The sequence below is a fragment of the Notamacropus eugenii genome, chromosome 6 (genome assembly GCF_028372415.1).
Source record: "Notamacropus eugenii isolate mMacEug1 chromosome 6, mMacEug1.pri_v2, whole genome shotgun sequence".
NCBI lineage: Eukaryota > Metazoa > Chordata > Mammalia > Diprotodontia > Macropodidae > Notamacropus > Notamacropus eugenii.
This window is the reverse complement of record NC_092877.1, coordinates 137,162,575-137,179,817: the sequence shown is the minus strand read 5'-3', so window position 1 is coordinate 137,179,817 and position 17,243 is coordinate 137,162,575. Positions and strand designations below refer to the sequence as shown.

The 17,243-nt window shown below is 35.4% G+C and overlaps 1 protein-coding gene across 3 annotated transcripts in view; it reads left to right on the top strand.

Annotated features, from left to right (window-relative positions):
- The window catches only part of CLGN (calmegin), a 79,343-nt gene that overhangs the window by 51,301 nt on the left and 10,799 nt on the right, over positions 1-17,243 (top strand). For 2 of the 3 annotated variants that reach the window (XM_072621098.1, XM_072621099.1), the window contains exons 8-11: positions 4,248-4,437; positions 9,209-9,322; positions 9,458-9,608; positions 11,842-12,057. In XM_072621098.1, coding sequence (XP_072477199.1) covers positions 4,248-4,437; positions 9,209-9,322; positions 9,458-9,608; positions 11,842-12,057 — 671 coding nt within the window. The remainder of the gene's footprint in view (positions 1-4,247; positions 4,438-9,208; positions 9,323-9,457; positions 9,609-11,841; positions 12,058-17,243) is intronic. The other variant, XM_072621100.1, reaches the window with a different exon arrangement.

The following is a 17,243-nucleotide window of genomic DNA, read 5'->3' as shown; positions in this document are numbered from 1 at the left end:
TCAAAAGCAGAATTAGCCAAATGGAAAAGGAGATTCAAGAAATGATGCACAGAAAGACTTCAGAGAGGCCTGGAAGGAGTTATATGAACTGATGCTGAGTGAAAGGAGTAGAATCAGGAGAACGTTGTGCACAGTAACAGCCAGAGTATGTGAGGAATTTTTCTGGTAGACTTAGTCCTTCATAGGACCTAAAAAATTCTGAATGGACTTTTGAGACAAAACGCCTTCCACATCCAGAGAAAGAACTGTGGAATTGGATTGCAGAACGAAGCGGACCATTTTCTTTTGTGCTTTCTGTTGTTTTGTTTTATGGTTTCTCCCATTCATTTTAATTCTTCTAATCAACATGACTTTGGTGAAATTGTATTGAATAGGAACATATGTGTAGAACCTGTATAAGATTGTAAGCCGTCTCTGGGAGGGAGTGGGGAAAAACGAAGAGGGAGGAGAAAAAAATCTAAGATATATGGAAGTGATTATAGAACACCGAAAACAAATAAAATCATTATTTAAGGAAAAAAACACATCAAACCAAATACTGAGCAGAAAAACAAAAGAAAAAATACAATAAATGTTTCGTGGAATTTCCTTGTAAATGTATCTGGTAGTTTTCAACTTGCACCTCTTGTTTTTGTTTGTTAATGACTTCTTCAATTTCTTTTCCATAATAAAGTTTTTGAAGTTCTCAAAAAAAAAAAATAGAGTAATGACAGGATCAGACTTAGGGTTTAGGAAAATCACATTGGCAACTGTGGAAGATGGATAGGAGTAGAGAGACAAAATAAGAGGTTTAGTCTGAATGAGAAGTGATGAGGACCTGAACTAAGATGGTAGGTGTGTAAATGGAGTAAGTGATATAAAGATAGAAAAAAAATTTGATGATAGATTGAATATATAGGGTGAGTATAAGGGAGGATTTCTCTTTCCTGTTTACCTTTTCATGTTTCTCTTGATTCTTGTGTTTGAAAGTCAAATTTTCTATTTGGCTCTGGTCTTTTCATCAAGAATAACTTGGAAGTCCTGTGTTTCATTGAATGATCATTTTTTCCCCTAAATGATTATACTCAGTTTTGCCAGGTAGGTGATTCTTAATCCTAGTTCCTTTGACTTCTGGAATATCATATTCAAGCCCTACAGTCACTTAATATAGAAGTTGCTAGATCTTGTGTTATCTTGATTGTATTTCCACAATACTCAATTTCTTTCTGGCTGCTTGCAATATTTTCTCCTTGACCTGGAAGCTCTGGAATTTGGCTACAATATTCCTAGGAGTTTTCCTTTTGGGATCTTTCAGGAGGCGATTGATGGATTCTTTCAATATTTATTTTGCCCCCTGGTTCTAGAATATCAGGGCAGTTTTCCTTGATAATTTCATGAAAGATGATGTCTAGGCTCTTTTTTTGATCATGGCTTTCAGGTAGTCCTGTAAATTTTAAATTATCTCCTGGATCTATTTTCCAGGTCAGTTGTTTTTCCAATGAAATATTTCACCTTGTCTGTTACTTTTTCATTCTTTTGGTTTTGTTTTATAATTTCTTTTTTTTTCATAGTCATTGGCTTCCATCTGCTCCATTCTGATGTTTAAGGAATTATTTTCCTCAGTGAGCTTTTGAACCTTCTTTTCCACCTGGCCAGTTCTGCTTTGTAGGGCATTCTTCTCTTCATTGACTTTTTAAATCTCTTCTGTCATTTGAGTTAGTCTAGTTTTTAGTGTTATTTTCTTCAGCATTTTTTGGGTCTCCTTTAGCAAGCAGTTGACTTGTTTTTCATAATTTTTATTGCATTCCTCCCATTTTTTTTCATGATCCTTTTTGAGCTCCTCCATGGCCTGAGACCATTGCATTGTTGGAGGCTTTGGATGCAGAAGCTTTGACTTTGCAGTCTTCTCTTTGCGTGCTGTGGTCTTCCTTGTCACCAAAGTGAGATTCTATAGTCTGATTCTTTTTCTGGTTTTTGCTCATTTCCCCAGCCATTTACTTGATTTTTGAGCTTTTTGTCAAGTTGGTTCTCTGCTTCCAGTAGGGGTGGAGGGTGCACCATCAGCAGTTTGATCCCCCCACAATCTGTGGGCCTAAAACTCTAGAAACAGTGACTGCAGCTGCCCCTGCTGCTGCTGTGGCTGCTGAGGGGTTCCTCCACCCCCTCTCTCCTCTGCTGGCCCAGAACTGGGTTCTGGACCACTCCGCTCTCACACATTGCTCCCACAAACTTTATCCACTGACCTTCCAATTTGTCCTCAGAGTTTTGGGGTCATGAAGTCTATAGACCGCCACAGTTACCTGAGATTCAGTTGCTCCAAGGTCTGCTCAGGCCCCATCTGTGCTGGCCCAAACTGTATTGTGCTCTGTTCCCAGTGGTGCGATAGACGCTTCCCAGCGACCTTCCAGGCTGTCTTGAGCTGGAGATTTGCTTCAGTCTGTCATTCTGTGAGTTCTGCAGCTCCAGAATTGTTTAGAGTCATTTTTTACAGGTATTTGGCTGTGCTTGAGGGAAATGCTCTAGAAAGTCCGTGCTGTTACTCCTCCATGTTGGCTCTGCTCCCCTCAAAGATTTGTTTTGCAGATGGAGCAGCTCTTTAAATTTGCCCTCTGCCCTGTATAACCTCTTCACTTTTATAAAACTAACAGGAAATTTAGGCTTCTGAGAATGGTTAACCATGATAATATCTTTATAGTTTATTTTTTGGGAAAAAAAATCTAATCTGAGAGATAGCATTGTAGTAACTCTATTATTTTTTTGGTGCTGCTTAGTTCACGTTGCATCAGTTCACATCAGTCTTTTGTGTACTTTCTTATATTCACTGTATTTATCATTTCTTATGACAGCAATATTCGTTACATTTGTGTGTCATAATTTTTGTAGTCATTCCTCAATTGATGGTCAACTACTTTGTTTCTAATTCTTTCTACAACAAAAGTTCTTTTTTGCCATTGGCTTTCTTGTGCAACGGAATCCCTGAGTCAAAGGGTGTGGACATTTTAGCCATTTTTCTGCATTGCTTTCCAGAATGGTTGGACCAACAATGTGTTGTCTGTCTCTGATCCCTGCAGTGTTGACTTTTGTCATCTTTGCCTATTTGCTGAGTATTAGGTAAAACCTTGTGGTTATTTTGATTTACGTTTCTGTTATCATTTGTGATTTGGAAAATTCTTTTGTGTCAATGTTTATAATTTGCTATTCTTTCTTTGAGTAGCATGTTTTCATATGCTTTGACCACTTACCTATTGGGGAAGTAAATTTTGACCTTCTATTTCTGTTAGTTCTCTATGTATGTTAGATAGTATGCACTTATCAGAGATAGTCATACCAAGTTTTCCCCCCAGCTAACTGCTTCCCTTCTTATCCTAGTTGTATCAGTATTATTCATGCAAAATCTTTTAAATTTCAGCTCACATTTAATTTGGATGATTTGGTATTACTGTGAAAATGGATGATTTTTGGGGAATGCAGTTAGGGTTAACTGACTTGCCCAGAGTCACATACCTAGTAAGGAGGCAGGATTTGAACTTGGGTCCTCCTGACTCCAGGGCCAGTGCTCTGTCCTATCCACTGTGCCACCTAGCTGCACTACAGCAAATGATGATAAAGTATGTGGCAAGTGTTACATCTTATAAAACATGTTTTCAAATGATGCTTAAATGACAGTTATTTATTATTTATTTCTACTCTACCCTACCTATGTTTTTTTTTTTCATTATTAGGTAAATAAAGTATCCTGTGTCATAGTTCAGTGGTCTAGAATAGTAGGTACCAGCCTAGGGCACTGGATACTTGTCAGGAGTATTGAGATTATCTAGTAATAACTATTTCCTGTTGAAATAAATTTTTATTACTTGCATGTGAATGATAACCTCGAGAGGCTGTTTCTTTTAATGGTGATTAGTGAGTACAAGAAAATTTACTAAGAAAGCTGAAGTAGCATGGGGACCAAACAAGTCTAGAACATATTGCGGGCTTGATTTTGCCTATCTCTCTATTCTGCTGTTGCTGTTCTCCAAGGGAGCATCACAAATTTGAATTCCAAACTATTATGATTCCCTTTCTTCAGAATACTAGTGACTCAGCTACTTGTAGCTGGGAAAGAGTCAGATGTGTAGAGAGTTGTATGCATTTGTTGTTTCAATTTCATTTTTACCTGTTACCAAATTACAACTTTTTCCATTTGGCTTATAATCAGTTTTCTTTTAGAAGATTGTCATTATAAAGTTGCCACACCAACTAACTTATGCGTTTAAATTGAACTTTAGTGATGAATCCAGATAATACATTTGAAGTGTATGTTGACCAAGTGGTTGTAAACCAGGGAAGCCTTTTAGAGGATGTAGACCCTCCAATCAACCCTCCTAAAGAAATTGAAGATCCTGATGACAAAAAACCTGATGATTGGGATGATAGACTAGAAATCCCTGATAACGCTTCTGTTAAACCAGAAGATTGGTAAGTAAGGTATTGTTTATTAAAATGAAATTACAACTGCATTTGTAACTTGCATATAGTAGGTACTCAATAAATACTTATTAAATCAGTGAATCAGTGAATGAGACGTACTTTCTGACTTTTCTACCTTTATGAAATTTATATCACTTTTAAATACTAATAGTTTTTTAAAGAAACCATTGTAATGAAAATATTCCTATGAATTTTTCCCTCTACTTAAGACAGAATATGATGAACATCATTTAGCCTTATCTTTTTGTCTGAGAATCATCATTATTGCTTTAATGTAGAAATCCACACTAGAACTACTGAAGTGTTTGGAGCTAACTGTGGAACAACTAATTTCTAAGCAGTCCTCATTAAATTGACTTTCTGACGTGTTATGAAAAGTCAGCCTATAGCTGTTTTGTCATTTGGGACCTTCAGGGGAAGAGCTATTACGTTTATAGTTTTGAGTTAAGTTCCTAAAACAAAAATCCTGATATGTAAGGTAGTGATTTTCTTGTACCATGCATTTCTCAAGCATCCGGAGGAAGTATTAGTTTGACCTAATGGGTACCTTTGTGACATGATATATTTTATTTTATAAAACACTAAGGATTACATCCCCCCTTTACCATTCTCAATCCTACATAGGTAAAACTTCTCAGTCTCTATATAGTGCAAAGTAATATAAAATGGAAATGTTTGTCAGGAATTTAGATGTAAAATTAGAATATGTGAATAAGGAAAAGAAATATTTTCCAAACTTGAGATAAACACTTAGCTTTTTCCTGGGTTATGTTGAAAGATATGTTGTTGGTTTTTTTAAACTATGCTATGAGTTAAAATCCAATTTGACTCTAGTTTCACAAACTGGAGAGGCATTGTTTTTACACAATTGGCAATAGAGAGTACTGGGGTTCAGTTGATACAGCAGTTAACTGGGAAGCATTCAAAAGAATTATGCTATGTTAAAACTGAAGAATTTAGATAACGACTAGTATAGTCCATTTATTTTAACAAGGGAATTGAGACCCAAGGAAGTTAAGTTGCTATAGAATAAAACCTGGATCTCCTGATTATTAACCTGAGACTTATTCAGCAACACTATGTTGTCACTTGCTTTAAGTTTGGAGGTTGCATCAAAGGAATATTTATTTAATGACTGTGCCTTCTATTCCAGATACATGGGGTGCAGGTGAAGTTCACGTAGCAGCAAGAACATCCTACTGAATTTTTATAAGAAAAAATCATGGAAAAAACACTGTACAATAGAGAGATATAGGAATTAAAAAAATGAACTAAGATAGAATCATTCCTACTTAGCAGTTTTACTTTCATATGTTACATCAGCTGTTCTGTGAATATCAGATTTACTTTTCCTAGGGAGCAGGGTGGTATTTTCATCAAAGTCGTTCTGTTCTCTTGAAGTTTGGTTATTCCTAATGATGTCTTTTTTTCAAAGTGATCAGTCAGGAAAGATAGTACTGACTGCTGTAGGCTGTTGTCAGAATTATAGGTTAGTTATTTTTTTAAAATGAAGTCATGAAGAGCAGTAACTCTTTAATCTTATACACTGCCTCCCCAAATCCAAGCCTGCGAGAAAAGCTTTCCAACAGCTGGAATTGTCACAAAGTGGGATGGGGTGTCCTGAGAGATAGCGCTCATACCCCTCACTGGACTGGAGACCATGGTGCTGTAGAAGGGATTACTCTGCTGCTGAGATGATCTTCATAGGCCTGTGATATATGTGAATATGTACTCCTATATTGTTATTCAAAATGATTTTTTTTCAGTAAGAGGGTTTTTTAATTTATTTTTTATATATAATTTATTTTCAGTTCTTAACATTCACTTCCATAAGAATTTGAATTCAAAATTTTCTCCCCATCTCTCCCCACCCCCACCCCAGGACAGCATGAACCCCATGCACCCCTTCCTCCAGTCTATCCTCCGTTCTATTACCTACCCTTCTTCCATCCCTCTTTCCCTCTATTTTCCTGTAGGGCAGAATAGATTTCTATACCCCATTGCCTATATAACTTAATTTCCAGTTGCATGCTAAAACAGTTTTTAACATTCATTCTTAAAGCTTGAGTTCCATATTCTCTCCCTCTCTCCCCACCCACTCTTATTGAGAAAACAAGCAATTCAGTATAGGTCATACATGTGTATCAATGCCAAGCACTTCCATAATATTTATGTTGTAAAAGACTAACCACATTTCCCTCTGTCCTATCCTGCCTTTCATTTATTCCTTTCTCTCCCTTGACCTGTCCTCCCACAATAGTGTTTGTTTCTTATTATCCCTTTCCCCAATTTGCTGTCCCTTCTATTATCTTCCCTCCCTTATCCCCTTCCCTCCACCTTCCTGCAGGGTAAAATAGATTTCGATATCCATTTGAGTTGTGTTATTCCTTACTTAAGCCAAATTCCATGAGAGTAAGGCTCAATTATTTCCTTTCATCTCCCTCCTCTTCCCCTCCATTGTAAAAGCTTCTTTCTTCCTTCTTCTATGTGAGATGATTTGCTACATTTTACCTCTCCCTTTCTCTTACTCCTAGAATATTTCATTCAACAGTAAATTTTATTTTTTTAGGTATTCTCCCTTCATATTCAACTCACCCTGTGCCCTTTGTCTATGTGTGTGTGTATGTATGTACGTGTATATATATATATATATATATATATATATATATATATATATATATATATACACGTACATACATACACACATACAACCATGTACATATACATACTTACATATATATAATATACACATACATACTTAACCCATTACAAATAACATCTTTCCTTGTAGGAATTTAAACAGTTCAACTTTAATGAGTTCCTTAAGGCTCCTCTTTTCTATTTACCTTTTCATGTTTCTCTTGATTCTTGTATTTGAAAGTCAGATTTTCTATTCAACTCTAGTCTTTCCAGCAAGAATGCTTGGAAGTCCTGTATTTCATTGAAATTTCATTTTTGCCCCTGAGGTAGTATATTCACTTTTGCTGGGTAGGTGATTCTTGGTTTTAATCCTATTTCCTTTGACCTCTGGAATATCATATTTTAAGCCCTTTGATCCTTTAAATCTTGTGTTATCCTGATTGTATTTCCACAATACTTGAATTGTTTCTTTCTAGCTGGTTATAATATTTTCTCCTTGACCTGGGAACTCTGGAATTTGGCTACAGTATTCCTAGGAGTTTTCCTTTTGGGATCTCTTTCAGGAGGTGATCTTTGAATTCTTTCCATTTCTGTTCTTCCCTCTTGCTCTAGAATATCAGGGCAGTTTTCCTTGTAATTTCTTGGAAGTTGATGTCTGGGCTCTTTTTTTTTTTTGTCATGGCTTTCAGGTAGACCAATAATTTTTAAATTATCTCTCCTGGATCTATTTTCCAGGTCAGTTGTTTTTCCAGTGAGATATTTCACATTGTCTTCTACTTTTTTTATTCTTTTGGTTTTGTTTTCTATTTTCTTGGTTTCTCATAAAGTCATTAGCCTCCATCTGCTCCATTCTAATTTTTAAAGAACTATTTTCTTCAGTGAATTTTTGAATTTCCTTTTCCATTTGGCCCATTCTACCTTTTAAAGCATTCTTTTCCTCATTGGCTTTTTGGGCCTCTTTTGCCATTTGGCTTAGTATATTTTTAAAGTGTTATTTTCTTCAGCATTTTTTGGGTCTCCTTTAGCAAGCTGTTGACTTGCTTTTCATGATCTTTTTGCATTGCTCTCATTTCTCTTCTCAATTTTTCTTCCACCTCTCTTACTTGGTTTTCAAAATCCTTTTTGAGCTCTTCCATGGCCTGAGACTGTTGCATATATTTTTTGGAGGTTTTGGATGTAGAAGCCTTAGCTTTTATGTCTTCCTCTTATGGTGTGCTGTTCAGCAAGGAAGTAATTTTCTAAAGTCTTATTTTTTCCCCCTTTTTTGAACATTTTCCCAACCAGTTACTTGACTTTTGAGTCCTTTGTTAAGTGGCGGTTATGTATACTCTAGGGACCTGTAAGTTCTCAGTTCCTCCAAGGTGGCACAATTAAGGGAGAAGAGTTTACTTCTGGCCTGTGCTCTGGCTGCTCTATTCCCCCAGAGTCTTTATGCTGAGGGCTCCAAAAGGAAATGCTGCTGTCACAGTGGCTGCTAACACCCTGGGTTTGGGGCTGGTGCCAGACCTGGTTCCCTTCTCACTCAGGTGAAAGAGAAAGCTATCTTTGGAATTTGTGGGTTGTGAAATCTGGGAACCACAGCTGCTACCCGTGATTTCTTGCCCTAAAGCCTGCTCGAGTCCTGTCCATGCTGTGTGGCCAAAGCTGGACTGCGCTCCGCTCTGAGGCCAGTGTGATAGAAGCCTTCTAGGCTTCTTTGGGCTGGAAATCGCTTCCACTCTGTTGTTTTGTGACTTCTCCTGCTCTAGAATTTGTTTAGTTATTTTTTACAAGTATTTTTATGAGCTGTGGGGGTAGAGCTAGAACAGGTCCATCTTTCTACTCTGCCATCTTGGCTCTGTCCCCATTTAGAATGATTTTTAAAAAATGTTCCTATTGGTAACAGCCATTAGGGTTTCCAAAACTAAAGGTGAAAATACTTAGAGGTTGTTCTTTTAAAAATACTTCAAATATATTTATTTAACATTTATTTACTTTAAAAAATCACATAGTGTTAATGGTATGTATAATATAGGCATTAAAGGAATTTTATGAAAATTGAATGAAACAGTGGCCGCACATTTTAAGAATACGGAGTGCTTTGGATTCATAGTAACATTAGTTAATTCTCTATTTAAAGGGATGAAAGTCAGCCTGCCCAAATAGAAGATCCTGATGCTTTTAAACCTGAAGGCTGGCTTGATGATGAACCAGAATATATTGAAGATCCTAACGCTGAAAAGCCTCCAGACTGGTATGGATCCTTGAACTCTGAATGTACATTTAAGGTCTTTTTCTGCCTTTTTTGGTAACAAATATTTTACTTAACCTAGAGAAGAAACAAGTAAAGACTATTTTTCAGTACTTCCTGATGTATTCATATCTATAGGAGTGAAGACATGGATGGCAAATGGGAAGCCCCTCGTGTTCCTAATCCAGCGTGTAAGATTGGCTGTGGACAATGGCAACCTCCCATGATTGACAATCCAAAGTACAGAGGGAAATGGGAACCTCCAATGATTGATAACCCTAACTATCAGGTAATAATAGTCGCTTGTTCCAGATTCTCAAATAAGCATTTTTGTGATCTATCCTGATAGTTTTGTGTTCTATAAGTCCACATTGACTTTGCATAAAAATATTTCATAGCTACTTTATTAGGACATAATAGTTATAATTCAGACTAAAATGTTAAACCCTCAGTGTATTTTTCCAGTATTAATTTAATTAATTTAGAAACTTTTTCTCAGAAAAGAATATTTTATTGTTTTTTGTGTTTAGATAAGCTTTCATACAGATATATATATATATATATATATATATATATATTTAATTTAAAATTAGCACTAAGTAAAAGTATGTAAGAACTCAGGCAGCATAGCATATAGTTGGAAGAATATTGGACTTATTCAGAAGAACTGATTTAAGTTCAAGCTCTATCCCTGAGTGAAAATAATGACTTTGGAATCCAGATTTGGATTTGAATTGTGATCCAGCTTAATTGTAACCTGTGTAACCATGGGCAAGTCATTTCACCACTTTTGACCTCAGCTTCCTCCTCCGTCAAATGAGGTGTTTAGGGCTAGATGGTTTCTATCATCTCTTTGGATGATAATATGATATTACCCCTGCTTACTAGCTTTATGATCTTGGGAATCATTTAACTGCTCTGAGGCTCAGATTACTATTTGGCAAAATGGGAATTACACCACCTAGCCTAACAACTTCCATTAGAGTGTGGTTGAGGGTCAGATGAGATAATGGAAGTAAAAACTGTGATCTGTAAAATGTCATATCAACATGTTATTTTATGGTATGGTATTATAAGTAGAGAAAGAGTCAGATTTAATTCTTAAGAACATGTTTTAGGGGTTATCAAAGAACAGTAGTAGTAGTAGTTTTTTAATATGATTTAACATGTTAATAAGTTATCGTCAAATAATTGTGTTTTATTCTCTTAACCAGTTACACCCTGCCCACTTTTCCTTCATTTTTAGTTTTTGTAGCTGATAACACAAATTCTAGTTTTTTCTTGGTAATATAATGGACTAACATAACTGCTTTTTTAATATGTTTAGTTTTTAGTATCTCAGCTTTTTCTTTTCATTCAGAATGATAAATTGTATATTCATTTTTATTCAAAATTTTGATATTTTTATAACTTAATGTCAATTTTTGTGTTGTTATGCATTTTGATTTTTTATATTTCTATTTTGCTGATAGTTTGACAGTCTACAAATAGACAAAATATTTTTTGAGTAATTCTATACTCCGTTCTTTAACAAATTTGGCACTTCTACAAATATCTTGCTTAGAATAGCTTATAAAATAATACATAAAATTTCTTCAACTACATATACTTCAAAAATGATAAGTTTTTTCATTGTGAATATTACTCTACACCAATGCAGATTGGAACTCTTCCACATCATAATTTACTTTTTTATATATTGGCTATGGCCAAAAAAGTGACTACTTTAAATTTTTAGAATAAAATTTAAGCAGATATCTTATATACAAATGGTTGTGTGCATATCTTTTACCTAAAGCATTGTTTTAAAATTAGGTTCATATTTGCTATGTATTTTAGATTTTGTATGCATATTTTTTGTATGAAGCTGAAGGTATCTCACAGATAACTTAAATTGTCTGTAATACTCGCAAAGAGTATTGTTATTAGAAAATCGGACAAAAGAAAGACAAGTTGTCTGACTAATGAAATCACTGAATCCAGCACACTTAACCGAGTTAGGTAAAATAATTGATGTGCTTTGCACAGAGTTGGGAGTTCTAGTCCTTAACTCTATCCGTGACCATGAGCAAATTGCTTAACTTATGGACCTCTAGTTTTCTCATCTTTAAAATGCAGGGTTTGGTTTTTCGCTAAGTTTCCTTTCAACTCTAAAATTCTGAGTTTCTGTACCTTTTTTTCTTCCATATGGAGGGTTTCAGGTCATTGGACAGGGTCCCACAGTACCCAGGGTGTGGCAGCTGAGCAGATGTGAATGCCTCTTCTCAATGTCATTTCTCTGTTAGTGCCTGAGGGTGGATGCTGGTGACTTGACTTGCCTCACGTGTGCTGGCTCATCTCTCTCCAGCAGCTTTGTTGTTTCAGTTAGCATAACTAATTTAGTTAAGTCAACATTGCCTTTTTTATAAGTTGTATAAAATTCTATTATCTATCCTCTGTTGTATCTATATTATCTATTCTCTATTGTATATATCTATTGATATATAAATCTTAGCTTCTTTTGGTTTTGTTTTTTTACCCAGGGAGAATGGACCCCTCGAAAAATTCCAAATCCAGATTATTATGAGGATAGAAATCCATTTCTTTTGAGTTCTTTCAGTGCCCTTGGCTTAGAACTGTGGTCTATGACGTCTGATATCTACTTTGATAATTTTATCATCTGTTCAGATAAGGACATAGCAGATCATTGGGCTGAAGATAGTTGGATGGTGAAAAAATTGGTAGCAAGGGCTAATGAGGTATAGTATGGAGTATAATATTCGTAGTAATAGTTATGTAATTGTGTATGATATAATTCCATACCGAATTTTTAATGATGAAATGATTTAGGAAAAATTTTCATTCTAAAAGTTAAGTGAAACACTAAAGCTTTGATATAACTTACTTTATTAGGACATGAAATATTTAATTTTCCTTTTATGATGCTACATTTTAAACAGATGTCTATTTAGTTAAAAGTAGTATCTTTTTGAAATGACATTTTAACACTTTTTTTTTTGGTTGGGAAAAGTGAAATTTCTAATCATTATAGACATTTCTCACTTCACAGAATGAAAGCACTGACACTTTTTAATAAAAACACTGACAAATACTATAGATGTTAAACTTTAAAAAATTGTTATCTTTTATTTAAAGTGGACATAACAGTTTAAAATCTTAAATGTAGATCTGACCGTGCCACCTCCTTGCTCATTGGTTCCCATGGCTTCCTTTTACTTCCAAGATCAAATTTAAAGTCTTCTGTTGGCATTTACATCTCTTTAAAACCTGTTACATTCCTACTTTTCCATTCTTATTCCTTACTTCCCTCCAATGTATTATGTGATCAGCCTACCTACAGTTCTTTGACTGTCTCATTCTCCCATCTCTGTATTTAGTGTAGGCTGTCCTCCATGCTTGGAATGCTCTGATCCTCCTCTCCTCCTTTTCCTAATGCCCATTTTTCCTGGATTCCTTCAAGATTCAGCTCAAATCCCACCTGCAGGAGGCCCTTCTCAGTTTTCGCAGTGATTTTGCAATGGCCATGATGGACTTTTGGAAAAAAGACCACTATAGAGATAATTAAGTTTATGTGCTAGCTAACATATATCTCTTACAGAGGACAGGGAAACAGAGAAATTCTTTTCCATTAAATAATATAGAGATCATTTTGGCTGGGAAGCCCTAAGTTTGAAGAATAGTTTGAAGAGTAAGGAAACCTTAAAGAGGCAGTAGGATCTAAGCTGAACTTAAGGATATATATATATATATATATATATATATATATATAATGACATGGACAGTCAGTATCATGTGACTAGAACAGAGGATTCCTGACTGCAACAAAGCACATCCGTTGTTTTGCCTCACTTGGTAGGTATATGTATATTCTTTGGCAGTTGGAAGACAAATAAGGATGGAGCAGTGGGTTTTGGTAAGAGAATAAAAGGTTAAGTTTAGCCTAAATTGTATAAAAGCTTGAAAACCAATGTTTTGGGCTGACCAGATGCTAGTTCTTCAATATTTTATGTTCAGCATTCAAATGATCATTCAACAGTTAAGAAAAAAGAGACTTACTTCTCCATAGCAGGAGGAAGAGGTTCAACAAAGATAGACTTTCAGAATACCTTGAGTTCATTCAGCTCATTGAAGTTCCACTGCCTTCACTACTCATCACTCTGACAGCCAAGCATAAAAGAGCATCTGAGCTTTTTGTGGCAGTTTTGTACTCAGATGGACAAATTGAATCAGTATATATTTAAGTGCTTCAATACAAAAGAGGTCACAGTATATTCTAGGCCATCGAGGAAGCTGGTTAAGTGTCATACATCTGTGTGATGGAGTGTCGTGTGTTAGGAACAGAGAGAAGGCCAGTTTGGCTGCATCTCAGAGTTCAGGGTGAGAGGTGGAGAGTAATGCTTATCAAAGCTGGGAAGATTGAGACAAAGCTGTGCAGAGTTTTAAAAGCTAAATAGGATTTTTTTTTTTAAATCCTAGAAGATATAGGAAGCCACTGTATTGATTAAATTGAGGGGTCATACTTAAGAAAATTTTGGAGATATAGGAAGCCACTGTATTGATTAAATTGAGGGGTCATACTTAAGAAAATTTTGAGGTCAGGAGGAGGCAGTTGTCATACACTAGGGCTTTTAAACTAAGACAATAGCTGTGGGAATGGTGAAAAGAGGCCAGATGCAAGTGAAGTTGTAAACGTTAAAAATAACAGGATTTTGGCAATTGATTGGTTATGTGGAGTGAGGGAATGTAATGAATCCAAGGCAATATTGGTACAGTGCTGGTGGTGATGTGATGCCTTCTGTTGGTATCTTTGACAGAAGTAGAGAAATTTAAAAGAGGTAAGGGTTTTTGGGGAAAGATAAGGAGTTTAATGCTAGACACACTGAGTTTAAGATATCTCTTTGATATTAAGATTAGAAGGAAGAATAAAAACGGAACAGTAGGGCATACATTTGAAGTAACTATCCAAGAGCAGTTGGTGATGAGGGATTAAAGATGGGGAGGGACAAATACAGACATACACAGGACATATGTACATACACTCACATATAGAGATGATCGGTAAACATGGGAGCTGGTGAAATAACAAGAAAAAGAGTGCAGGGGAACAAAGAAGAGGACCTAGGACGGAGTTTTGGGGAATGTCAACTGGAGCATATGTTGAGCCATCAAAGAAGACTTGAGGAGTATTCAAATGTGTAGAAAAACCAGGAGAGAATAGTGTCACGGAAAGCTCATAGAGGAGAAGAGTGTCCAGGAGAAAAAGGGTAGTCAGAAGCAATGATGAGGATTCAGGTTAGATTTGGCAATTAAGAGTTTATTGATAACTTTAGAGAGCAGTTTCAGCTGAATGATAAGATTAGAAGCCAGATTCCAAAGCATTGAGGTGAGGAAGTGGAGGCAATGATTGTAGACAGCTTTTTAAAGGAATTTGAGTTAGAAAGGGAAGACAGCTGTAGGACAATAGTTTGAGGGGTTTAGTGGAGTAGGGTCTAGTGAAAGTGCTTTTATTATTATTTTTTAAAGGTTAGGGGAGACAGTTATGTCTGAAGGTAGTAGGGAAGGAACCAGTGGATGGATTTTGAAGTTAAAAAAAATGAGATAATTATGTTCAGAACATTGATATTTTACAGTGGAAATCAATACCAAATTAGGAGAAAGAATAGAAGAGAAAATGTGTGTGTAGTTGAAGAGGAGCTACAATTTAATGAAACTACAGATGTCAAGGAAATGGTAATGGGGGGACAACTTACTTGGGCATGGACTGTCACCATTTTTTAAGGAAGTTTTACACATTTAGTTGAATTTCCACAGCCAGAAATCTGAGTGTAGGAAATGCCTCTGCAAATATTTAGTCTACTTCAGGGAGATAACAGAGCCAAGGCCACTCTTTAACGTTACAGTCCTGAGTGTTGGTGCATGATGCATGAGAATGTCGAAATAACACTACAGGAAGGAAGAGCAAACACTAGACCAAACCTATAAGAGATCTTACAAGGGGTTATACAATTTTCAAGATATCTGAAAAGAGGGAGGATACCCAAAGCCCTTGGGGAAAGTCAAGTTAATTGTAGAATTTCTTGGAAGAAAGATACTATTTGAATGAAGCATACAATTATTGTGTGGCATAACTTTAGGACCAGCTTTTTTGAAATGGCACAGTAAATTATTCCCTGGAGAGATAATAGCTTTATATTTAGCCTTTGAATAGAGAGTGGTAGTGTTCTAGGATTTCCCTAAATTTAAAAGCCTCCTGTCTCCAATGTAAATTCTAATTATTTTCAGTGGTAGGAAAGAGTTCCTATGACTAGGATTTCTCTCTTTACTGGCTCTTATATGATTTCAAATGTTTTAAAATATTTACCAAACACAAGTGTTTTTAGTTCTTAATTTTAAAAAATGTCAAATACAGGTATTTTTAAAGAATTAATACGTCCTTCCCCCTACTGCTCTCTTCTGGCAAATTTTGAACCAAAACAAACAAAAATTAGATTCCTTAATATAGCTCTACAGTCTTGTCAAAACAAATTGCCACTTTAATCATGTGCAAAAAAGTCTTTTTCCATATTTTAAAGTTAAATGCTTCATCTTCATTCTTCTGTACTTGTTTATCATTTCAGAGTTCTAAAGTATTTCAGAGTTGTTTTTCTGCGTAATGTTATCATTATAACATTATATCATTATAAATTGTTCTGCTCACTTTACATATTTCATTGAAGATCTCCTCAGTTTCTTCTGAGATTGTCCATTTCATCATTTCTTATGGAGCAGCAATATTCTATCACTTTCATACATCACAGTTTACTTAGTCATTCCCAAATAGGAGGACAATTCATTGGTTTCCTGTTGTTGGCTGTTATGAAAGTAGTTGCTAAAAATATTTTTGTACATAAAGACCTTTCTCCTCTTTCCTTGATTTTTTTTTTGGCGGGGAGATAGGCCTTAGTATTGGTATAACTGGTCTAAAGGTTCTTCAGTTTGGTATCTTTTGGGGCAAGGTTCCAAATTCCTTTCCAAGAATGTCTTTAACAACAGTGCTTTAGTACACTTGTACTTGTTTTTTCACAGCTCCTCTATTTGCCATTTTCCTCTTATAATCATCTGATAGTTGTGAGATGGAATCTCAAAGTTGCATTTCTGTAATTATTAGCTTAGATTTTTTCCGCCTGAAAAATGCCTGCGTCTTCATATCCTTTCACCATTTATCGAATGGGGAATGGGATTGTAGGCTTATTCATTTGAATCAGTTGCTTTCGTATGTCTTGTAAATGACACCCGTATCAAAGGAACTTGTAAAGATTTTTTTTCCCAATCACTTGTTTCTCTTCTGATGTTTACTGCTTTAGATTTGTTTGTGCAAAAACTTTGAAATTTTATATAATTAGAATGGTCTATTTCTATGGTCCTATCACTTATTTAGTTATTAACTCTTTCCCTATCCATAAATGCAAAAACAATTTCTTTCTTTAATCTTTCTCTAATTTATAATGTGACTTTTTATATCTATTTAGAACTTGTCATATTGTATGAAATGTTGGTCTAAACCTAATTTCTGCCAGACGTCTTGTCCAGTTTCCTTAGCAGTTTTTGGTGAAGTAATGAGCCATTCCCCAGTAACTGGGTTCTTTGGGTTTGTCAAACACTGTGCTGCTGTGCTTATTTGCTTCTGTATGCTATGTACCTAATTTGATCTGATCTTATCTCTCCTTTCTCTTTTTTAAAAAATGATTTTAAAATCATTACTCCATTGTAGTATGGTTTGCAGTCCATACGTACAGATCCTTTTCCTTCCCACTTTTTCATCATTACCCTTAATATGCTTTTGTTCTGCCATATGAATTTTGTTATTATTTTTCTAGTTCTATAAATATTCATTTGGTAGTTCAATTGATACAGCATTAAGTAAATTAATTTAGGTAGTGTTGTC